Here is a 25,414-nt window from a genome sequence, read left to right as displayed (position 1 = left end):
CATCAGTTTATAACAAATTGAACTAGTCACCAATGTACATATAAAGGATGAATTTGGACTGAAAACGAGTTTAAGATCTATTTTTCAACACACCTACATATTCACGCCAATTTTTGGTCAATGATTGTTATATTAGAAAAAAAGACGATCAATATATTGAAATGAACCCTTCACATTTCAGTGTTTAACTCGTTTTCTAGTGTCAAAATGCTTAGCCAGGCTAAATTATACATATTTTTGGCCAGCCTAAATCAAACACCTTATGAGCATATAGCTAAGTAAACAAGACACTCACCGACGCTTTTCTAAGACTTCCTAAAAAACTGTAGTTAATCTATATCTAACTTCTTAAAACTCTTGTTCAGCGCCTTATCCCTCTTCTTATCCGGATACGCTCTAGCCCTTTGCTGTTCCTCAGCCGCAAAGTAAGGTTCTAGAGCTTGGAGGTGCTGCATGCACTTCTTGTGGAGGGTCTGTGTGTCGGGGAGGGTTCCGCCGTAGTCGGGGGGGAGGGCGGACCGGGGGACCACTGTCTCGTAGAACTTCCCCAGGTCTTCGTTCTTGCTGTGAAACTTCAGCTGGAAAAAGGAAAAAAATGTGTTAAGATCGGTTTTCCTAGGATAGCGGTGCCGTCATATAGCGGCCGTCTCCTAAATAATATGGCTAAATATGGATGTCGTAGTATTTGTATGGAGACGGCCGCTATATGACGGCACCGCTATCGGAGGAAACCAAAGCTTTAGTGAGCAGTTCCTTTGAAGGTTACACCAGTGGCCCACTCCGCGATTTCGTCGCGTCGCTACAAGTACCTACAAGTGCATGCGGCCCACCAATTTTGGTGTATAGCCATAGTAGTTACCGTGCACCGCTACGCTACGGAACGGACGCCTGCTCGCGCTTGCGGTCATATTTGTCGTAAAAGACGCGTTTTGTTAGACAGTGAATCTTCTCCTAGTACTATTATTTGTTTGTCGTTTACCATAAAGACGAAATTTGCTTGTATCTTTATACGAATAACCTGTAGCGTACTTATGGCAAGCGACAATGTGGTACCTTTTAAATGAGAACGTCACACTTATTCCGTATCAATGAGTGCTTATTAATTATTCTTAATGTGCGGACTTCTGGCCGAAGAATGTGGTATTTCTGAGGTTCCGTGGGAATCTGCTGAATCCTACACCGCGACGCTACCGAAAATTATTATTTATAGCTTTTAAGATTTTTATTATTGTATGTTAGTTTGTAACGTATGTACACATACCTATATTAACTCATGTAGATACCTATAGGAATTTCTCACTCTCGATTTTGAGTATATATAATCATATAATATATCTCCTAAGTATCTATTTCATACTTATTCTAAATATACCTACATTTGAATAAAATAGCTCGCCGTCATAATATGTTGTTGATGAATAAACCATATTTTTATTATTTAATCAATTAGTATGTCTGCTGTTAACGGATGGTCGAATCAGCATCCTGTAGTAAGTCGTTAACGTTATATTGTTAATTATTTCCTAACCCTTTGACCGACAAAGACGTCAACTGATGACGCGCGCGCCTACCTATAGTTTTTTATTTAGCATTATAGAAAAAGACTACGGCCTACGCGATCTTGACTTGTCTAATATTAATTGAAAAACGCTTTTTAAAAATCAGTAAGTATTATTTATAAAAGCAAAAGAATGTAAATAATCGTATATAATTCATAATTGTTACATATTCGCCGTGACTTATTTTTCGAAAGAGTTTTTCAATAAAAAAAAACGGACTTCAAAAAGGATGAAATAAAATATTATCCTTTTTGAAGTCTATGCGTTACCAACTGATATGTTTGAGGTCGGTGCCAAGCCAAGTAGTAACAATACCAGTCAAGAACCTCCTCCGTTTTTTTCGTCGGTTAAAAAATGGGATTTATAGCCATAAAGCTGATTATTTTTGACTGGTATTGTTACTACTTGGCTTGGCACCGACTTCAAACATATCAGTTGGTAACGCATAGACTTCAAAAAGGATAATATTTTATTTCATCCTTTTTGAAGTCGGTTTTTTTTTTGTAAAAAGTTTTTATTTTTCAATTTTTAGTTTTAACGCATTGTTAAGAGCGCGACACATGATGAAAAATATCGGACTACTCTGTAAAAAGTTATGCGTGGTACGTTACAATCGGTGAGTGAAAAATCAATCATCCCCTATTTTCCTACCCTTAAGGTTGGATTTTTTTTTCCAAATTCATATGGGACCAACTTCGGGGTATACCCTTTCCAATAAAAAAAATATTATCTAAATCGAACTAGTTATGCGTGGTCATACATAAAATATATATATATATATATATATACGCGTCGACTTGAGAACCTCCTCCGTTTTTTTCGTCGGTTAATGCTAAAAAAACTAACTATACAGCCTACACCAGCCCAAAGGATGCAAAGGTGCTAAGCGAATAATATTGTTTTCCCCACACCAGCTCGGAAAGGCTTACTTTGCACTTCAAAAACCGATAGCAAAGTTGCATTTTATTCACATGTGAAAATTTCAACTGTCTAGCTATCACGGTTCGTGAGATACTAGCTGTCACAGCTAGCCTGGTGACAGACGGATGGACGGACGGACGGACAGCGGAGTCTTAGTAATAGGGTCCCGTTTTTACCCTTTGGGTACAGAACCCTAAAAACCAGCCGTGGCATGCTTTTCACATAAATCCTTATTGTCGTTTGCAAACAATGAACGATTGTTACGTTAAACAATGACCAAATACTGACTAATCAAGATATTATGGGGTACTTAAATTTAGAAGTGAAATATATTAATCAATAATAGTATTTTATGCAACCGTTGTTTAAGAGGGGTCAAAAAAGGCGAGTGGCGTGAGTAACAATTTGAGGCGAAGCCGAAAATTGTTAATAAAGACGCCACGAGTATTTTTTGACTCAGTTAAACAACGTTGCATACAATACTTTTTCTACGACCAAGCACTTACTTTGAAATAAAATTGTAAATTTAACAAATATTTTTAATTCAAGAAGTAGCAAAAATGGAGGGTACGGGCGGGAAAAGAATGAATGAATGAATGAAATTAAAAAAAGCGGCCAAGTGCGAGTCGGACTCGCCCATGAAGGGTTCCGTATTTAGGCGATTTATGACGTATAAAAAAAAAACTACTTACTAGATCTCGTTCAAACCAATTTTCGGTGGAAGTTTACATGGTAATGAACATCATATATTTTTTTTAGTTTTATCATTCTCTTATTTTAGAAGTTACGGGGGGGGGGACACACATTTTACCACTTTGGAAGTGTCTCTCGCGCAAACTATTCAGTTTAGAAAAAAATGATATTAGGAACCTCAATATCATTTTTGAAGACCTATCCATAGATACCCCACACTTATGGGTTTGATGAAAAAAAAAATTTTGAGTTTCAGTTCGAAGTATGGGGAACCCCAAAAATTTATTGTTTTTTTTCTATTTTTGTGTGAAAATCTTAATGCGGTTCACAGAATACATCTACTTACCAAGTATCAACAGTATAGTTCTTATAGTTTCGGAGAAAAGTGGCTGTGACATACGGACGGACAGACAGACGGACAGACAGACAGACATGACGAATCTATAAGGGTTCCGTTTTTTGCCATTTGGCTACGGAACCCTAAAAACATGTCTATGGTTCACTTATTGGTCAGAGATGACATTTAAAATAAGGTTGGCAACACTGTATTTCATTCAATATTTTTTAAGTGGTCATTACACGAAGTATCGTATAATCGCCAAAAAGATACTGCGTGTATGCACAAATTCTTTTTTGGGGCATAGACTAAAGACTTGTCTTGACAACTATAAGGTAGGGTTTTAAAGGTGTGTGCACGACCCTTTAAATGACAAATAAAAGTACGGGAGTAGAAAAAATAAATAAGGGCCACCCTATTAGCGTTTTTTGAGCGTCGGCCTCTAGTCAGCGCTATGGAAAATGGAGTCGTCGCGCAGTTGCGCCAACATTGCGTCGAGCAGCAGCCATAGAGTTGACTAGACGCCGCGAGATAATGTATAGTTGGTCAAACCAATTTGTTAGTCAGCAAGAACCAGTAAAACTATACTCATCCTTTTCTTTTGGGTGCTAGTACTAGTGTAAGACAAAAATAGTAAGTATGATTCTCTCTGTCTATGTTTGAAATGAGACAGTCCTTTGACAAACTATAATTGGCAGCTAATATCTGTTTATGTACTTATATAAATACGTGTATACGTATCACACATTTTTTTAATAGTCGTTAACATAATGTGACATTTGTTGTTAAAATAAGGTATGTCTATTTATAATTTACGTTGTTGTGCTGATTATAAATTGTTGTTGTTGTGTCAGTTTATCGTGGAAAATTTTAAATTGTTAACCCTTTAACCATTTGACATTCCTTTGTAGTCATCCAATTTCGAACCGTAATTCTTTTTGTGCAGAAGCGTTTTGGTTTTATGTTATGATCGGGGTTTAGCACGCGTATGCCCTTAATTCTACAGGTTTTCCTTCCTGGACTACTGAAAGTTTTCACTTACAAACAGGATCGCTTCCCAAGGGGGTTTAAAGATGGGACATCAACCTACCATGTCGTAGAACTTCTTCTCCATGAAGGGTCTGATGAGGATGAGCAGCTTGTCGACGATGGGCTCGGAGTTGAGCACGTGGATTCCCTTCATGCGGACCGGCCAGGCCTCCTGCACGAACTGGAAGAACTTGCGGAGGGACCTGGAAGTATACCATTCATATTAAGTAAGTTTTTTATTTGTAAACTAGCGACCCGCTCCAGCTTCGCACGGGTTAACAAATTATACATAAACCTTCCTCTTGAATCACTCTATCTATTAAAAAACCGGCCAAGTGCGAGTCGGACTCGAGCACGGAGGGTTCCGCACCATCAACAAAAAGCGGCCAAGTGCGAGTCGGACTCGCCCATGAAGGGTTCCGTATTTAGGCGATTTATGACGTATTAAAAAAAAACTACTTGCTAGATCTCGTTCAAACCAATTTTCGGTGGAAGTTTACATGGTAATGTACATCATATATTTTTTTTAGTTTTATCATTCTCTTATTTTAGAAGTTAGGGGGGGGGGGACACACATTTTACCACTTTGGAAGTGTCTCTCGCGCAAACTATTCAGTTTAGAAAAAAATGATATTAGAAACCTCAATATCATTTTTGAAGACCTATCCATAGATACCCCACACGTATGGGTTTGATGAAAAAAAAAATTTTTGAGTTTCAGTTCGAAGTATGGGGAACCCCAAAAATTTATTGTTTTTTTTTCTATTTTTGTGTGAAAATCTTAATGCGGTTCACAGAATACATCTACTTACCAAGTTTCAACAGTATAGTTCTTATAGTTTCGGAGAAAAGTGGCTGTGACATACGGACGGACAGACAGACGGACAGACGGACAGACAGACAGACATGACGAATCTATAAGGGTTCCGTTTTTTGCCATTTGGCTACGGAACCCTAAAAACAAGCAAAAAAAAAGGTCTCCCATACATTTGTTTTATACTATGTAGTGATATTGGTAAAATTACAGTGGTGGTCAATTTATATATGTAAGTACAGTTTCACTAATATAGTTTATAGTTTAATATGATACATCAGGTACAGGTAGAGCGCTGATAGTGGCCTAGCGGTGGCGTACGACTTTCAATCCGAAGGTCGCGGGTTAAACCCTGGCTCGTACCAATGAGTTTTTCGGGTGTACGTAATAATTTTTGATATTTGGTGAAGGAAAAACATCGTGAGGTTATTAATTCAGTAGCCCTTTGGACGTTGCTCTATCAATATGGTGATTAAATTAACTATACTTTACATACAACTAAGTATAGTTAATACAGAACGCACTTAAGGCATCGTTGTCGTTACTTAATAAGACTAAAGTTCTTCAAACGAACAAAGTCAAAAATCTGAAATATATTTAGGTACAGCCAGCATCAGAAGTAGCGGATTAGACAACGCGCCATAAGAAGATTTAACTAGGTACCTTAAATGTAACTAAAATTATAAATTATATTAATGTTATTAAACAGATTAAACACTCATCTTAGTTGTGACAGTTGTGACATAAAATTTAGTAACTTTGAATTTGCGCGTGCAAGAAGCATTTGATGTATTAACGTAAGGCCAAGGTCGTCGGGGTTATAAGTCGCCTTAATTATTGAATCTAGTTAGTAGTAAAGCTGTATTGTTTATTTCAACTAGCCTGCGTCACAAGTATAAATTATATGACGCTGATGATTCAGGTTTGATCAACTGTTTACGTAAATATATTAATCATATGGAAGACTGGGCGGTAATGACATAGGTTTTCATATCGGAAGTGCTGGGATTGAAACTCAGGGGGCAATGCAGGGGACCTAACCAAGATATAGGTACTCACCAGCTTGGGTATGTATGACATCGTTTGTAGAAAATGAAACAAAAAGCTAAGTATATGAAAGGGGTCTCTTGGTCTCTATTGTTTCCCAAATAGTTTCAAGCCATAATGTATTGTTTGTCCGCATTTTCGTTAGTCATAATTCATTTGGTACAGAAACGCGTCACTTTTCAGGATTGCCATAAAACAAACCTAACCTATCTATACGATAACCTAACGAAAATCCTGAAAAGTTAACGGTTTCAGTTTTATGACTAATGATGATATGACAAACAATACATTATGACTTAAAACTTTATGGGAAACAACGGGACCCCATATGAAAGTGATAGCGTGTCATTTCGGTTTCTGCAAACAAATATCTTGGCTAGGCCTCCAGATCATACCATTTGATGTAGGTATTTTCCGTATACGGTGTCTATATTATCGACATAAGCGGTCTCTTCCAGACAACCTTGGGGTAACAAGGAGTGAACAAAAAACGGAGTAGGTACCCACTTCTTTTGTTCGCGTTATATCAAGGAAAACCCACTTGTTGATAAGTTAACAAAAAAATGTCGTTTCAAATGCCTTTGTTATCGAACACATTAAAATGTAATCAGAATCGTTTGAAATCGTTATTGAATGGTGAAAATACGTAATAATGACGTTACGGTCGGTTTGTCTACACCGCGGTGTTTGCCACTAATGGTTATACGTTTCAATAAATTGGTTGGTTTCCTACAAACAAATTATAGGTACTTACAGGGAGATTTCGGTGTATTATTGTTTATATTATTTTCGCGGTTTTGGAGTTGGTGTCATGGAAATAAATAAATATTATAGGACATTATTACACAAATTGACTAAGCCCCACGGTAAGCTCAAGAAAGCTTGTGATGTGGGTACTCAGACAACGATATATATAATATACAAATACTTAAATACATAGAAAACAACCATGACTCAGGAACAAATATCTGTGCTCATCGCACAAATAAATGCCCTTACTGGGATTCGAACCCAGGACCGCGGCTTCACAGGCAGGGTCACTACCCACTAGGCCAGACCGGTCGTCAAAAGTCGGAAAAAGTGGTATCGTGTAATTCTGACGTATGATGACTGCTATATTTATTTATTGGCCACTACATAGTAATTGGCCACTGCATAGTAATTGGCCACTAGATATTAATTGGCCACTACATATTAATTGGTCACTACATATTAATTGACCACTGCATAGTAATTGGCCACGACATATAAATTGGTCACTACATAGTAATGGGGAATGGATGAAAATATTAAAAGTGCCTGATTATTTTTCTGGTGATAGGACTAACCATTTCTAGTTACAGAAAAAAGTTACAGATTTTTCGGTTGCGTCATACATTTTATAAAAATAAAAACATTTTGCTTCACCGCTCGTCCGGCCCATTACGGCTGTTAAGACATTTGTCAAAGTCTTAAAAAGTTAAGGCTACTTGAATCTGTGGTGGGCAATGACATTGACAGTTGATTGACAGCTTGTCACCTCGCAGAATTCATAACCGTTTGTGCTCTCATCTGGTGAACTGCTTTCTTTGATATATATGTGCGGCTTATCGACTCGTTTCTCCACCCGGACCTCTGATATTGCCTGCTTCAACGACGACCTTCGCTTGTGAACCCCGGACCTGATTTTGATAGCAACTTCGACGACCCTTGCAACTGAAACTGGACTATTGGTTTTGTGCCGTGTTTAGCACCATGAATACAAATACTTATCAACGGTACAAAGATCCTAAAACATGCTTTATACCAACTTGCTCCAAGACTGATCTGAAAAACCCGGATTTGAAGTTTTTTACTGTAAGAAAAGAGCTGAAAGAACGTTGTTGTCAAATGGTTGGCAGGAAGTGCCCAAACCGAGCACTGTTTTGCTGTGAGGACCACTTAAATGTAAGATGCCTTGTCTTGTTTACTATTCTGTAAAAAAAATAACCTCCATGTTAGATTTAATGAAATGCCATGTTTTTATTGTGTAATTATGGATTAAAATATTGAATGTAGGTAATCTGGTAACAAAATAGTTTAATGTGAATACGATTTATGTTTAAAAACCCTTTCTCATACCACTGAGTTTCTCAAAACTTTATATTAGAATAACAGATGTAGTTGTCAGTACTTACATGATCCTATGTAGGCCTAGTTTTCTCCAGTTAAAAAAAATTGTGCCTATGCCAATACTTAATATTATATTGCCCAGCAGACCCCAGGTTCCGTAAGTGAGCCACAGCAAATACCAGGGAACACTTGGAAAATGAAACTATACCTAAATGTTTACTATATTTTATTCATATTTTTACAGTTTGAAGAAGATTTAGAAAATTATGGACAATGGATCTCTGGTGCAAAGCCAAGATTGAAAATAAATGCCACACTCAAGAATTTCTCAAAAAAACCATTAACTGCAATCAATATGAATATGGAAGATCGGCCATCAACTTCAAGTGCTGCTGGCATGCAGGTCTCTCACAGTGTAAGTATTCATAATAGTGATGCCAAACAATGTATTAATATTCTATTAATATTCTTGGGTACAGTACCTGTACTGTAAAGTCCCGACTTTGGCGCCCTTCGTTGAAGTTTTCAAACATATTTTGGGCCAAGCTCGCGTCGTTTAAAACTTTTTTTTTCATTTACCATTTTGGCGCCCCTCTTGCCATCCGGCGCCTAAAGCGGCCGCTCCACTCGCTCTACCCTAGATCCGGGCCTGGCTACATGTGATAATTATAAATTTTATTAAATTTTTCTTAAATCACTTATTTTCAAGTTTAATGTAAGTCAATGTTGTGAAATAAGCACTTGACTTGAAAAGGTATACCTAAGTAAAAATTACTAGTGGCCATTGAGCATGAAGATGTGTTTACAGAACTCAGAAATGAATATTATGTCTAATATTTGTATACCAATGCACCTTCCATCGCCCACACTATTAACTGTCCATCGGTATACCTTATTACAAAAGGCATAAGGTCAGAATCAGAACGCATTTATTCGTTATATAATAGGTACATTGTATTGGTCTTATAGTTAAAGCATATTGCGAATGCTATGTTTTACCGCTAGCGCTAGGCATAAGAATTTGATTACCTATGTATAAAAAATAAATAAATAAATAAATATTATGGGACAATCTTACACAAATCGACCTAGTCCCACGGTAAGCTCATAAAGCTTGTGTTGTGGGTACTAGACGACGATATATATAATATATAGATACATATATTATAAGTACTTAAATACATAGAAAACATCCATAACTAAGGAACAAATATTTGTGATGAACACACAAATAAATTCCCTTACCGGGATTCGAACCCGGGACCTCCAGCTTCGTAGGCAGGGTCACTACCGACTAGGCTACGGAGGCCGTTAAACTAAATTAAACATTCACAAGTCTAAGGTATGCTACATTTGTATTTTTGTTTCAGGTTGACTCAGCTATACAGTGTGATAAAAGAATAGGAGTTTCAAACAAGTATGTTATGGCCCAGGCAAAGACTCAAACCAGAGCTACTCAATTCCGTGGGCGAAAAATAAAAGAAAGAGTAATACCATCACGAATGATGCAACTACCCAACACTGAGGAGAGCCCCAATCAATCACCATCCTTGTTCGGGACATCCAACTTTGACTCGTCTTCGAGTGCTCAACAAGAGCATATTGAAAAACGTGGCAGGGAGCACCTACTTAAAATTATTGCCAACAAACCTAAATTGTTTTTAGGTCTGCCAAAAAGCTTTTGGTGGATTATTAATTTCATTGCCCAGGAGTGTTCTTGTTTGGCATTTCATATAATTTTAACTTTCTTTAAATTAAAAAACAATGACTCGTTGGCTAGGATGAGTGAAGAGTTTCAAATGGCTAGGTCAACCATACGTTTAGTGTTTGAAAAGAATGTGGTAGTTTTGTCGACATATTTTCAAAATTGTATATATTTACCTCCACTGACAGAAATAAAAAAAAAATTACCATTAGCATTTAAAATTAGATATTCGAATGTACAGTGCATTATAGACTGTTTCGAGATTCAAATAGAAAAACCCAGTGATCCAGAGAAGCAAGCGCAGACTTGGTCGCAGTACAAATCATGCAACACAATTAAATATTTGATTGGCTGCACACCCGCTGGATACATATCATTCATCTCACAGGGTTATGGGGGACGTACATCTGACAAAGCCATCACGGAGTGGAGTGGCTTCGTTGATGTTCTTCCCCTAAATGCGGTAATCATGGCCGATCGAGGATTTAAGGAGATTGAATCCCTTCTAAGTACAAAAAATGGAAAACTCTTAAGACCTCCTAGTGTCTTTGCCAATCAAAAAATGTTAAAAAAAGATGTAATTAAAACTAAGGTGATTGCCAGTTTGAGGGTGCACGTTGAGCGTGTAATTAGGAGAATACGGGAATTCCATATGTTAAAACCTCACTCTGTGGTTAATAACAAACACATAAAATATTTGGACGACCTAGTCATTATAGCGTGCGGGTTAAGTAATCTTCAGAATCCGATAATAAAAGACGTTTGATATTAACTATTATGTTGTTTTATTTTATCACAAATCATAGGTAACCCGAGTGAAGTCCAGTGCTGTGGCCATATAGAGGGTAAGGCCAAATGACGACCGTCTGGCCTAGTGGGTAGTGCCCCTGCCTGTGAAGCCGATGGTCCGGAATTCGAACCTCGGTAAAGGCATTATTTGTGTGATGAACACAAATATTTGTTCCTGAGTCATGGGTGTTTTCTATGTATATAAGTATGTATGTATTTAGGCATAGTACAAGATTTGCATAGTTTGGGGCTAGGTTGATCTGTGTATGTCCGTGATGTCCCCTAATATTTAATATTTATTTATTTAAATGCCTCCAAAAAGCTTGGGGAGCTAGATAAGAAAACACTTAAACTTGCCAATTAAGAGGATTGCAATTCAGCTGGGACTTGTAACTAGATTGCAGTCCATCTGTTTCAGCCTCAAGTGGCCTAACATTGCATTTTTTAAGGGTTAGGCTGATATACTTTAATACTAATATACAATACACTATCAATAGGTGTTAAAATGAGTAATAATCAGGTCAAGATAAATATATTTATTTAAGATAAATACAAAGTTCATAATTAATTATGCTGTAGATGCACTTTTCAAAATTACAGGATACACATTCTCTTTCCAAAATTTCTCTGCATCTTTCATCAAATTATCGATATAATCTTTATCAAAGTTTACTATAATCTTCTCAATTATCCCGTTGCTCTCAAATTTTGGGTCCGCTACACAGAACAAACACTTATTTTTGCCAGCCGCTAGCATCTCTAATTGCACTTGGGCCATGAACTTATTAGCAATTTGCCCATTCTTTATATAGTTTTTTTTAGTTTTGTCAGAAATGGGACACTTAATTTCGACCACAAAGTCATCTCCAATGCCATCAGGCGATGCTCCAAAAATTCCATCTATTATCAAAAATCCACATTCTTCTATTTCTTTATTTATATCAGTTCTTAGTTTATTTAGTACTCGTTTTTCTAGGATTTTACCCCTTTTCATGGCTTTCGTTTCTGGTGCTTTGCTTCCTCCTAATATTTCTTCAACAAGACTGCCCTGGGGTGTCTTGCAATGAGCGACTTCATAAATCTTTGAACCTGTGATTCGGCCTTGTCGAATAGAATGCCACAGCTTCGAGTTCACTTGGCCTTCCGTTTCTTTCATGATTTTTTCTTTATTTTCTCGCATTACTTCTTTGCTAAATATTTTAAACTTATTGAAACTTGGAGTATTTTCCTTTTCAAAAAAATCTACCATCATGTCAAAAATGCAATATTTTGACATGATGGTAGTTGGTCTTTCAGGATCATATGCACTGAGCAGGCTTTTGCCACAACCATGTTTCATTGCTTCTTCTCTCAGTCTTTTTAGTACACGAGGGTCCTTTGGCCCCCTTTCGGCTACTTCTCCTTTCGCCAAATCTTTACACATTACCGGTCTTTCTAGAGCTCGTTTAAGGTTGGGTTTCGTCCAGTAGCATTGGACACTGGTAGGTGAAGGTTCATCACTTCGTTTTTGTAGCCAATGTAATACAACAACAGTATGTTTACACCCACCTAAGAAACAAAAAAATATATTTTAAACATATCTATAGTAAAACTTGTACTACTAATTCAGAACATTCACAAGCTCCGCTTTTCTTGAAATGACAGACTAATTTCCTTGTAGCACATATCTTTTAATATTTAATGGTAATATCTTATGAGGATAAGAGGTAATTATTACATTTTGCTTCTACAAAATCAATATGAACATTTTTATAGCAAAACTTACCAGCCCCCGCTGCACAGTCACATGAAGTATCTATGATTGATTCATTTGCCTCGTCTAGGTGGACCATCACAACATAGTATTTGCTTGTTACTCTTTGTTCAGGAACAACTTTCGCTCTTACATCACAAAGATTTCCAGTCCGTTTTATTTCGACATAGCCGATAGCAGTGTCAACATATGATTCTCTTGAAGACCTTAAACAAAAAAAATCATATAAACAAGTACTTACTTCTTTAATAATAAAATAGGTAAGAGTAAATGATACTTATTCAATTAAGGACCACGTGCAGACACTTTATGAAAAATGGCCATGGTCCCACGTGTTTATTTTTCGCTTGCCAGGTCAAGATCAAGATAACGCGCGGTAGTGTGAGATATGGTATGGGGTATGGGTAAGGTTCTAAGGTTAATACTTACGATAAAGCTTTGGCATCTCTTATTTCACCAGCATTATGTTTGTCGCTATTTTTCATAAACTCCATAAGCATATATGGGTCTACTTTTGGCAAATTTGATGAGTTTGCTCTAACAAAAGCAGCGGTATCCATGTTTGCCGAATTCAAATGCCAAGGGTCGTCGAAGTTGCTATCAAAATCAGGTCCGGGGTTCACAAGCGAAGGTCGTCGTTGAAGCAGGCAAGATCAGAGGTCCGGGTGGAGAAACGAGTCGATAAGTCGCACATATATCAAAGAAAGCAGTTCACCAGATGAGAGCACAAACGGTTATGAATTTTGCGAGAAGGTGACAACCTGCCAATCAACTGTCAATGTCATTGCCCCCCACAGATTCAAGTAGCCTTAACTTTTTAAGACTTTGACAAACGTGTTAACAGCCGTAAGGGGCCGGACGAGCGGTGAAGCAAAATGTTTTTATTTTTATAAAATGTATGACGCAACCGAAAAATCTGTAATTTTTTTCTGTAACTAGAAATGGTTAGTCCTATCACCAGAAAAATAATCAGGCACTTTTAATATTTTCATCCATTCCCCATTGGCCACTACATAGTAGTTGGCCACTTCATAGTAATTGGCCACCCTTAACAATAAGGCTCCATTTGGCTTCTTTCTCTCTGATTTGTTAGGAGTGGCTAATTACTATGTAGTGGCCAATAACTATAGCAGTCACCCTAGGTAAGGCAAGGTACTAAAATCAGCAGCTAAGATCATTCTTATTCCTTTTTTATGCAGTCAAAGAATTTATTTTCAGTACCTTTCGTGCCTTGTCACAGTGACAACCAATATAAAAGTCGCTACGGACCCCATACTATTGTCACTGTGACAAAGTACGTAATGGTACAGAAAATAAATTCCTTGACCACACCGTCAGTATTATTTATGCTATAGAAATTTCTAATAAGTACCTAACAATAGTAACAATATACTTAATATTAATGTGACCTTATACAATCACTAATAGTTATGAAAAGATAGTTGAAAAACTTGAAAATTACTTGACAGGTTAGTCAGCAGAAGGAGTAGTTCTCGTTGGTCAAACCAATTTGTAAGTAAATAAGAACAAAACAAAATATTTCCCATCCTTTTCTTTCGGGTGCTAGTACTAGTGTAAGACAAAGATAGTATGGTTTTCTCTGTCTATGTTTGAAATGAGACAGTCCTTTGACAAACTATAGTAGAGGAGAGTAGACTACAATGAAATTGGAGTAAGTAGAAATTTTAAGATGTATATGAAACCTATTTATATGCATACATAAAGATGACAATGACAACGATGATTTTTTGCTAATTTACCTTTGCTTATCCTTTTGAAAGCTAAAACATTTAAAGTATATATAATAGTGTTATTCTATAGTAAACCGTAGGATATATGAAAATGAAGTCCTTCAAAATAATTATTCTGCTGGAATTGTTATGTTAAGTATGTTTACTGTTATAGGTACTATAAGAACATACAAATAGACTCCAGGTACTAATTTCGTAGAGGCACATTTGCATACGAAGATTAACATCACAGCTTTAATTCACAAAAATCAACATTTAAATTAACGACTTTTATCTTCAGTTTTATCAAATTTTGCGTAAAATCCATGGAGCTGATTATTTTAGTACCTTGTTACCAAATAATCAAATCTGGGGACACGGCGATGCCAAGACGAACAATAAAATTCTTCACTTCTTTTTTTCCCAAACTGTAGCTACCTAACTAGCGACTGCAACCTATAGAGTGGCTGACCCTAACATCACCCAATAATATATTCCTCACACACACACACACACACACACAAAGCGTTTCGTTGTCGAAGCGATAGCGATTGTCAGCTTGGCTAGAGCTCCGAGTCAACAGGGCGAGAATTCGCACAGGACCGAGAAAAGTGGCGCTGTCTTGTGACGGAGGCCGTCTCATTTTGGGTCTCTGAGCCAAGGGAGTAGAGGTCAGCCGGTCAGTTAGAACAAAAACTTGACTGTTCCGAGCAACTGACAGGCTGATATCGTCTGGCGGACTGATAATCAGTGGGCCCCTTAAGTGAGTAAGTAAACCATAAAGTGTACTCACGAGAGACTGACGCGCGTGAGATGGCCGAGCCGGACTCCTCTCATGTCAAACAGGAATATGTAGCCGGGCGTGGGCCCCCGCTTACATAAACACGCATCTGTAAACAAAAATCAAGTTTAACAAGTTTTAACTTTTATCACTGACTGTACTATTCTTTCCGCATGCAACTAATACTAATACTCATCGATACAATTCTAACAACTCCAACTCCAAACACAATTAGGTTGCGTTGCGTTGTTTGATCACAGTCTGTGATCAAACAACGCAACTAGGTGATTCACAGAGTATCTAATGACCATTGACCACCTCCTGTCTCCCTCATCAGATCAGCTCGCTAGATGGTACCATAATATTGCATTGTCACGTTTGTCACCCGATTTGCATATGTAAGTATGCAACTTTTCAGCTTCATCCGAAACCTGGAAGTGGGTCCAATTTAATTAGCTAGTTTTGATTACAGACAGACAACGGGAAGGTGAAACCAAATTTCAAAAGCTTGTAAAAAAGGGCTTATAACAATCATAACGTGAACATTGTCATACGACCATAAGATGAGTCACCTTGATTTCATCGTAACTTTGATAAAACTTGTTTTACGCAATTTTTTGAATAAATTTCTTATTAAACTTGAACTTTATCATAGTGACGGCAAAATCTGGTTTTCCATGACGTGTTATTTATTCAATATTCATCACGTACGTTTGTGTGGAATTAATTTTGCAAAATTTGGGTAGGGCAAGGAAATAACCGATATAATATTTTTAAACATAAACAAAAAAAATATATAACGGTCAGTATAAGTGAATTGAATTGAGTGAGTGAATTGTACTCTGAAATAAATTATTTGATTTGATAAGTACCCATATTAAAAGTCATTTATACCTTGACTTTAAACATCTATAACTCCCTCGGGAACAACATAGGCCTTTATCCTTCAGTACACCTGCATGAAATAAGATCTATTCCAAGCATCAAGTCCATCGAAAAACAAAGATTTGTCTTAGAGAGCTGGCATCCAGGGCAAAAAAAAAATTAGACACAATTCTAGGGATTAAAAAAAGCGCTGGTGGCCTAGCGGTAAGAGCGTGCGACTTGCAATCCGGAGCTCACGGGTTCGAACCCCGGCTCGTACCAATGACTTTTTCGGAACTTATGTACGAAATACCATTTGATATTTACCAGTCGCTTTTCGTGAGGAAACCGGACTAATCCCAATACAGGCCTAGTTTACCCTCTGGGTTGGAAGGTCAGATGGCAGTCGCTTTCGTAAAAACTAGTGCCCACGCCAATTACTGGGATTAGTTACCAAGCGGACCCCAGGCTCCCATGAGCCGTGGCAAAATGCCGGGACAACGCGAGGAAGATGAATGAGACACAATTCTAGGGATTGACAGGGCAAGCTATGATGGCGCCATCTGGTAAATACTTCGACCGGCCAACCCCATTGTATCGATGTGTTTTAGTTGCCCGTTGAAAGTAAAACACAGGGTAAACGATAAAAGCTTGTATCAAAGATGACATTCTTGACAAGAAACTTATATGATTCTAGATATTAACGGGTTAAACTAAGTTTACTTAGGTACCTCAATTGCGTATTTACACTATTTACTGCAGCCTACCAAGCCGGCGGCCTTGAGCAGATCTGCCGCATTCACTAACACAACGTTTTGACACGTATGTCTGGAGGATAGGGGTCAAACTTGCTTAGATATTATTGGTGCAGCGAAGGGCTTATGTCGCAAGTGAGTACTGGTTCTTGGTTATTGAATGTTTAGGATTGTATTGGCTAAGGCGGTTATCACACTGGATGCGATTGGCACTTTGCGCGAGGCAACGCTATGCGCGTAGGTACTACCACATAATAAGTAATAGTACTACATAATAATACTATTACTTATTCTGTGGTACTACCGTACAGAAAGGACGCTTCCTACAAAACCGAAGTTTCACAGCGATCCAGTGTCGAATCATGATATCCCTTTCTAACTTATGGCACTACCCCTTTCGGCTATTTAGGGTTGTCAAAATTCAAGTCATTATCTAACCTGTGGTCGTGCACGCAAAGAGACGTCAAGTTGTGGCAAGTTGGCAACCCTAATGCTCGGAGCAATGCTGAGCCGAACAGAGCCGAGTTTGCCCGAACTCAGGAGTGTCTCCCCACCACTGGTCCTACTCGTATAGCGACATCCCGCGCACAAGGATTTCCTTTTCCAAAATGAACGAAAATAAGAAGCCGCCTTCTAAAAGCTTATATTACAAGTAATAATACAAGCATCAAAGAAAGATCGGGACGCGGGACTTCAAAGAGGGGTATGTAGCGAATTTGGGCACATAATTGTCAAAGGAGGGCTGAATACTGGCGCTGCCTTTTTATACGGGTAGGTAACATGGTAACAAGGTTGTAAAGCAGCTCATTTAATTATATAATTCATTTGCTAAAATTATTTAGTTACATACTTATACAAGACTATAGCTTCTGCGCGCGACTTTGCCTGCGTGGTGAAATAATAATGATGATGAGATCTCGGTATCCTATGTCCTTTTCTTGGCCTCAAACTACAATATCTCCAAAATTACTAAGACCCCGCTGTCCGTCTATCTGTCTGTCACCATGAGATACATCATAAACTGTAAAATTTTCACAGATGATGTATTTCTGTTGCCGCTATACAACAAATTACTGAAAAGTACGGAAACGGAACCCTCGGTGGGCGCGTCCGACTCGCACTTGTCAGGTTTTATTTTAATAATACCTTCCTAACCATACTGTTGTACGTGAATCACGTACACAAGGTCATCAAACTTGCAGGTCAAAAATGACATTCTAGGTCAATATTACCTATGCACATCAATATTAAATCTATCTCTTCGATGCACGTAGTTGTATTAGCAATAACCTGTTTACCCTCTGATATTATGTACCTATGCATAATGTATTTTTTAGCAATAATAGCAAAAGCCACTTGATAAGTATAAGTATGAACCAAAGGTCAGATAATCGTATTGTTTTTGTAAGTCCCCGTGTACTTGTACAAGTACAAATTAAATACGAGTATTGAACTCATCACTACATAGTATAAAAAAAACAAAGTCGCATCCCGCTGTCTGTCTTAGGGACAGGACAGGACAACTTTGTATGCTTAGATCTTAAAACTTCGCAACGGATTTTGATGTGGTTTTTTTTAATGGATAGAGTGATTCAAGAGGAAGGTTTGTGTATAATTTGTTAAACCGCGTGAAGTTGGGGCGGGTCGCTAGTATAAAAATAAAAGAAAGTTCCAAATTCAAAAGCGCCAAAATTGCCCTAGGTCTTACGAGGTTACCTAATAGTTTTGGCCACTTAGATGGTTGGCGTTGGCAGTCCTCAACTGTGCGTTTCTCCAGAAACTTCCTGCCTCGCACATCTGAACTGTGGGATGAACTGTCGCCTGCGGTATTTCCGGGCCGATACCATCTTTAAACCTTCAGGAACAGAGTGTACTCCTATTTTAAACGCCGACAACTCACTTACAACCCCTCTAGTGTTGCGGGTGGCCTCCTATATCACAAAAAAAAATAAGTTCTTATGTATGGCTAGGCAAAGTGATGGCAGGTGGCCCAGGTGGGCCAAAATGTTAACAGAACGGTAGCCGCTTTCAGACGAAAGGAGTGCCTGGCGTCCGTTGGCTCGTTGGGTGGACGATATTCGGAAGATTGCGGGTCACTTCTGGATGATGTTGGCTCAGGACCGGGATAAGTGGAGTACTCGAAGAGAGGCCTATGCTCAGCAGTGTGCGATAAAAGGCAGATATGATGATGATGATGATGATGCTGATTATGTAAAGTAGACGTTCGAGTGTTAATTACTGCCGCAGTATAAATATGTCCAATCGTCACGTCACGACGTCGCGTTTTTGTTACACACACAACAATGCAACGTTTCCCATTAGGTATAGAAAGCGTATTGCCACTATAGCTAGTCTTTGACAATTATGATCGTTATAGCTAAGCGAGGCCAGAGTCTATCGGCCCAATTCGAACAATGCTTACATGTCACAGCGATACGATACCGTCCTGTCAGTGTCAAAAGTGACATTTCTTCGAGCAAAAACGTCCCTTTTGACACTGACAGTCCGGTATCGTATCGCTGTGACATCTTATGAGCATTGTTCGAATTGGGCCGTGCGACTTCGTGAGAATATTGCATCACTTTGTATACCGTCTAGTTGCATTTGTTTAGTTTCCTTCAATTTGCAAACAAAGCAAAATCAACTCTATTGTACACCTCTACCTACAGTATATGTTCAAATTTCACTGGCAAATTTTGGATGTTTTTTGTTGTACGGCTGGCCAGGAGGTTAAATGACAATAACTAAACCTTATTTCAAAGACAGTAAGGTATATCTATGGTTAGTTAAGAGTGTTGCTGTTATTCTATCAATATTTGCTCAGGTGAACGTTATGAATGAGGTTGTGACCTTTTGATACAGTATATGTATACGTAGGGTTTACATACCTACTAGATATGAAACAAACTAAATTATTTTAATGAAAATGTTAGATATAGAGGACGCCATAAGATTAGCCCTTAAGAAATTGCATATACGGTGACTCCTATATTTATTGGTCACTACATATTAATTGGTCACTACATAGTAACTGGCCAGTAGTGGCCACTCTTAACAATAAGTCTTTAATTGGCTTGTTTCTCTCTGATTTGTTAGGAGTGGCCAATTACTATGTAGTGTCCAATAACTATATAGCAGTCACCCTACGAGGGAAAATTAGACCCATGCCTCTGTGACCCAGGTGGCCAGTTTTAGGCATCTGCCGCGTTCATAACGTGCGGACGCAAACGCCAATTTGGCTCGCTGATTTCAATTGCCGATTATGACCAATATTACCGATAAAATGGAAGCGCTGGTGGCCTAGCGGTAAGAGCGTGCGACTTTCAATCCGGAGGTCGCGGGTTCAAACCCCGGCTCGTACCAATGAGTTTTTCGGAACTTATGTACGAAATATCATTTGATATTTACCAGTTGCTTTTCGGTGAAGGAAAACATCGTGAGGAAACCGGACTAATCCCAATAAGGCCTAGTTTCCCCTCTGGGTTGGAAGGTCAGATGGCAGTCGCTTTCGTAAAAACTAGTGCCTACGTCAAATCATGGGATTAGTTGTCAAGCGGACCCCAGGCTCCCATGAGCCGTGGCAAAAATGCCGGGATAACGCGAGGAAGAAGAAGAAGAAGATTACCGATAAAATGGAGGTGCGGACGCATGAATACCAATTTGTGCCTCCAGTATTCGGCTTTGGGGGCACTTTTTAGGGTTCCGTAGCCAAATGGCAAAAAACGGAACCCTTATAGATTCGTCATGTCCGTCTGTCTGTCTGTCTGTCTGTCCGTCCGTATGTCACAGCCACTTTTCTCCGAAACTATAAGAACTATACTGTTGAAACTTGGTAAGTAGATGTATTCTGTGAACCGCATTAAGATTTTCACACAAAAATAGAAAAAAAAATTTTTTGGGGGTTCCCCATACTTAGAACTGAAACTCAATTTTTTTTTTCATCAAATCCATACGTGTGGGGTATCTATCTATGGATAGGTCTTCAAAAATGATATTGAGGTTTCTAATATCATTTTTTTCTAAACTGAATAGTTTGCGCGAGAGACACTTCCAAAGTGGTAAAATGTGTGTGTCCCCCTCCCCCCCCTGTAACTTCTAAAATAAGAGAATGATAAAACTAAAAAATATATATGATGTACATTACCATGTAAACTTCCACCGAAAATTGGTTTGAACGAGATCTAGTAAGTAGTTTTTTTTTAACACGTCATAAATCGCCCAAATACGGAACCCTTCATGGGCGAGTCCGACTCGCACTTGGCCGCTTTTTAATTTAGAACGCTCCAATATGAATATGAATATACAAATAACTGCCCTTACCGGGGATCTTAGAGGATATAACCAAACGGAGATGCCTTGTCTGTAATTTTCTGTAAGTACAAAACAGTCTGCTGATTTTTGTGGGGGAGGGACACGTCAAATTTATACCTACGTAACGTAAAAGTAGCCATGTCAGATAAACGTCAGTCTATACATTGTGAATGACGATTTGCCGCCTATTTTCGACAGAGGGGAACGCCTGTTAATGGCTACTCCGTTTGGTTATCACTACATAGTATAAAACAGTCGCTTCCCGCTGTCTGTCTGTCCCTATGAATGCTTAGATCTTTAAAACTACGCAACGGATTTTGATGCGGTTTAACAGATAGTGATTCAAGAGGAAGGTTTATGTATAATTTGTTAACCCGTGCGAAGCCGGGGCGGGTCGCTAGTATACTCTAAGCCGGGATGGAACTCAGAACAGAACCTCTGTCTTCGTAAATCACCAACTGTGCTAGGAGGCCGTTAAAATATTGATTTAGATTTAAATGAACGTGCTCGCGCTATTGACACCTAGACACGACGTATTGATTTTTCAAATAGTTGTACTATTAGTGGAAACATTCGAGTCGTTCTTATTTCTTTGTGTTATAATTTCTAGCAACCAAAACTATTAGACTAGTACATGACGAATACCAAATAAAATCTGAGTTTATGTATGTTGTAAATTGTAGGTTTATTATCTACTTGTAGCATATCCTACATCTTTGTACCTTATATTCAATTATAAACATAAATTATAATTGAATATAATCAATGTTTGCGTACAAGCTAGGAAAACCGGTACGATGTTTATGTATTATGGATTTCTATAGGTACTTTGTATCCAGTAACATGTAATAATGTACGACAAATAATCATAGTATTCTTCTTTTTAAAAAATGGCTCCCATGAATTTATGATGATTTCGTCAATGTCAAAAGTGCGTACAGCATGACGTTGTTCGGTAATTGCTTTTAGTAAAGTGATAGCTGGTATTTACAAATAGCTACGATGGATTGCCGGGCGTTTACTAAAGGCCAGAGCACACCGGCTGCGTGTGCGCAGACGTGCACGTGCGCATGCGCTAAAATGTTTACGCACACGTCACGCAAGCGGTGTGCCGTCTCTCAACTCTCTCATAAGGATCTGTATATATTACAACGCGCACGTGCACGTCTGCGCACACGCACCCGGTGTGCACAGACCTTAAAGAAAGCTTAAGACGAAAGTGGACCCGCGCGAAAACATCCGAGAGGTTGTAAATGCGTTGCCGACCTTTGAGATACGCTCTTTTCGTGCAGGTTTGAAAGTCGTATCGGTCCGAAAATACAGGCGGCGGTAGTGGCAGTACCATAGTTTAGCTGTGCGAGGCAGGTAGTATGAAGCTGATCGTAATTTTAGTAATTTCAGAAGGAACTTACCAACTGTCATGGAGAGGAGTTTGCAGCCAGGCACCCAGATTTTATTTATGTCTGGCTTCTTAATCTGAAGGTTATTGTGGAGCAAAAAGGCATGTTTACTTCGTTTTTCGGTCAGCGCGGGCGAGTAGCATGCGAGCGTTTGCTCAAAACCGGCGGCGACCCTGCTCGCATCGCCATTCTAACTTGTTCTGTGGCAGTACCATAGTTTAGCTGTGCAAGGCAGGAAGTATGAAGCTGATCGTAATTTTTGACATTTCATGAGGAACTTACCAACTGTCATGAAGAGGAGTTTGCAGCCAGGCTCCAGGTGGTACTTGGAGGGTTCGGTGTAGTGCAGGCGGTGGTAGATCACGTCGTAACCCTCCACGGACTTCTCGGGGAAAAACGAGAACTCTCTGCAAACAAAATTTTTCTTTGTCAAAAATTTCATTTTCGATGCCAGCTTTTATCGATGACTGTTATATGTTGCCTGGTAGCCTGGTCTCAAATCCAGAGGCTCAACATATTCACACATGCGACTTGTGCGGCAAGAAGTGCCGTGAAGCGATAGGCTTATATAGCCATAAGCGGAAATGCATTGGCCGTCTCAACCGCTCTTGACACAGCGTTGCAACAAACATCCGTCAGGGATGCAGTGGCCATTGATAATGACTAATACTCATATAGACACAATCATAACTAACTGTATGTATTTAGTACAGTACAGTAGTATAGAAACTGTATTTCAAAAATCATTTTCACGTCCGAAACTAGAGCAAAGGCCGGACATTAATGTACAATTCCCACCGACCGGCTGGAGTCGAACCGCGCCGGAGCGCATTTTCAATGTGCCTATACAATATGTAAGGCTGAAGCGATGGAGTCCGACCGGAGCCGTCCGCGCCCGCGAGCAGGCGAACGGCTTGCGGCCATAAGCCCCCTCCACACTCGTGCGCGATCGAGCCGCGAAAAGATCGGTTTTCCTAGGATAGCGGTGCCGTCATATAGCGGCCGTCTCCATACTAAATAATACGGCTAAATATGGATGTCGTAGTATTTGTATGGAGACGGCCGCTATATGACGGCACCGCTATCGGAGGAAACCAAAGCTAAAGCGCGAACGCGAGTGTGGAGGGGCTATACAAATGTAAAATACGCACCGATTCCGCCCGTTCGGTGGGAATCGTACTTTCGTATTACCGACTTAAATAAAAAAAATCCGTTCAAAGTCTACTTTTTCCATCTAAGATATTGTTAAGTGTACCTAGCTAGATTGTAGACAGATATCAAAACAATGAAATGATTATACAAGAAAAAGTTTGATGAATAAGATCTATAATAGCAATCGCCTTGATATCGACACGGCAGTTGCATGTCAAGCGATACTTAAATCAGATAAGATAAGGAACAATCACAAATAAACAACTATTTCTACAGTCAGATCAAAACACAATGTAAGATTTTTTTTAAAGGAAAAATTGAAAAAATCACATTTCTTTCCTTTTGTTACATCCTACCTATAAGCTTTGGAGATCTACTATAACTTGTGAAAATTAAATTTTAATAGAAGTCGAAAACCAGGGAGGCATGAGGCATGACATAGAATATCAAATGAAAAATATACCAAGTTTGTCAGTAGCAAAAGGCGCGAAATTCAAATTTTCTATGGGACGATAACCCTTCGCACCAATTTGCAGCTCTTTTCTACTGACGGAAATGGCTTGACAGACTATAGTTTGGCCAGGGACTGTCTCACTTCAAACATAGACAGTGAATCATACTGTCTTTGTCTTATGCTTAGTAAGTATAGTGTGTCAAAGGTCTGTTTGATTTCAAACATAGACAGAGAGAATCATACTATCTTTGTATTACACTAGTACTAGCACCCAAAAGAAAAGGATGAGTGTAGTTTTTTGTTCGTATTTACTGACAAGATTTGGTTGACCCAGTATATACTAGCACCCAAAAGGGACGAATATTATACTTTATACACAATCTTAAAAGTATGGCTATAAGAACGTTAACAAAAGGTAAGTACCTACACACATTTATGCTAAATTGATAGCATGTATTTTATGTGTATGTATTGATTTACACACCACACAGGCTGTTTGCCCACTAAGTACTATACATCGGCAAGGTTTAAAAAAACTTGACTGCATTAAAAATAAACAGAGCCAATGGTGCTGGGTAACATTACGGCGTCAAGTTTTTTCTAACAGCTATTTTCAGAGATAGCGTTTTCTGTTTTACAGGCATGATATTTCAAGACACATGAATTATTTATTAGCTACTTACAGGGCTTCCGTTGAAGGTTTCAGCTCGTCCGAAAAAACTACACGGTTATCAAACATATCCGGTGAATGTTTCTTGTGTGCGTAATATTTCTCTATACATATTTTAGCCTTTTCCAAATTACCGTAGCAGGCGTGGTAAAACAAGAGTAACTGCTGATCCGTAAGATCTTTCGGTACACATTTATTTATATCCAGAGAAAAAGTCCATTCGCGCAAATGATCGATATCTGCCTGAGAAAATTTGTCCATCAATGCGGTTGCCGCATCGTAGTCAAACTCCATTTTGAGCGACATGTTTTATGATTGAACACTGCACCGTTCGTAAATAATTACGATCGAATTATCAAACACAAAACAGACATCCAACCACGAAAACTGTAATTTGACAACTGATTAGTGATTGCGAATATTTCAATTCAAGGTTACGCTGTCTGACTGACGTACCATACGGCACATTGCCAGTTGAATAAATTTTCGACTATTTCTACTACGCTTAGTAGTAATTTGAAGCCACCTCGATTTTTATTGGCAAATAAAACATACGAGG

At 38.7% G+C, this 25,414-nt stretch overlaps 1 protein-coding gene across 2 annotated transcripts; it reads right to left on the bottom strand.

The window, feature by feature from the left end:
* Window positions 1–329: 329 nt before the first annotated feature.
* LOC134657256 (alpha-tocopherol transfer protein-like) lies at window positions 330–25,276 on the bottom strand. Of its 2 annotated transcripts, XM_063512833.1 has the most exons (6): window positions 24,869–25,276; window positions 22,862–22,986; window positions 15,262–15,358; window positions 14,499–14,519; window positions 4,601–4,742; window positions 330–578 (listed from the first exon to the last, which is right to left on the bottom strand). In XM_063512833.1, exons 1-6 carry the CDS (start codon window positions 25,159–25,161, stop codon window positions 330–332), a joined length of 927 nt encoding a protein of 308 aa, XP_063368903.1. In that variant the 5' UTR covers window positions 25,162–25,276. The 2 variants fall into 2 exon arrangements, with proteins under 2 accessions (XP_063368903.1, XP_063368904.1); XM_063512834.1 differs by lacking the exon at window positions 14,499–14,519.
* Window positions 25,277–25,414: the final 138 nt, after the last annotated feature.

This window comes from Cydia amplana, chromosome 19, assembly GCF_948474715.1.
Source record: "Cydia amplana chromosome 19, ilCydAmpl1.1, whole genome shotgun sequence".
NCBI lineage: Eukaryota > Metazoa > Arthropoda > Insecta > Lepidoptera > Tortricidae > Cydia > Cydia amplana.
The sequence above is the reverse complement of the archived record's forward strand: the minus strand, read 5'-3'. Positions and strand labels throughout refer to the sequence as shown.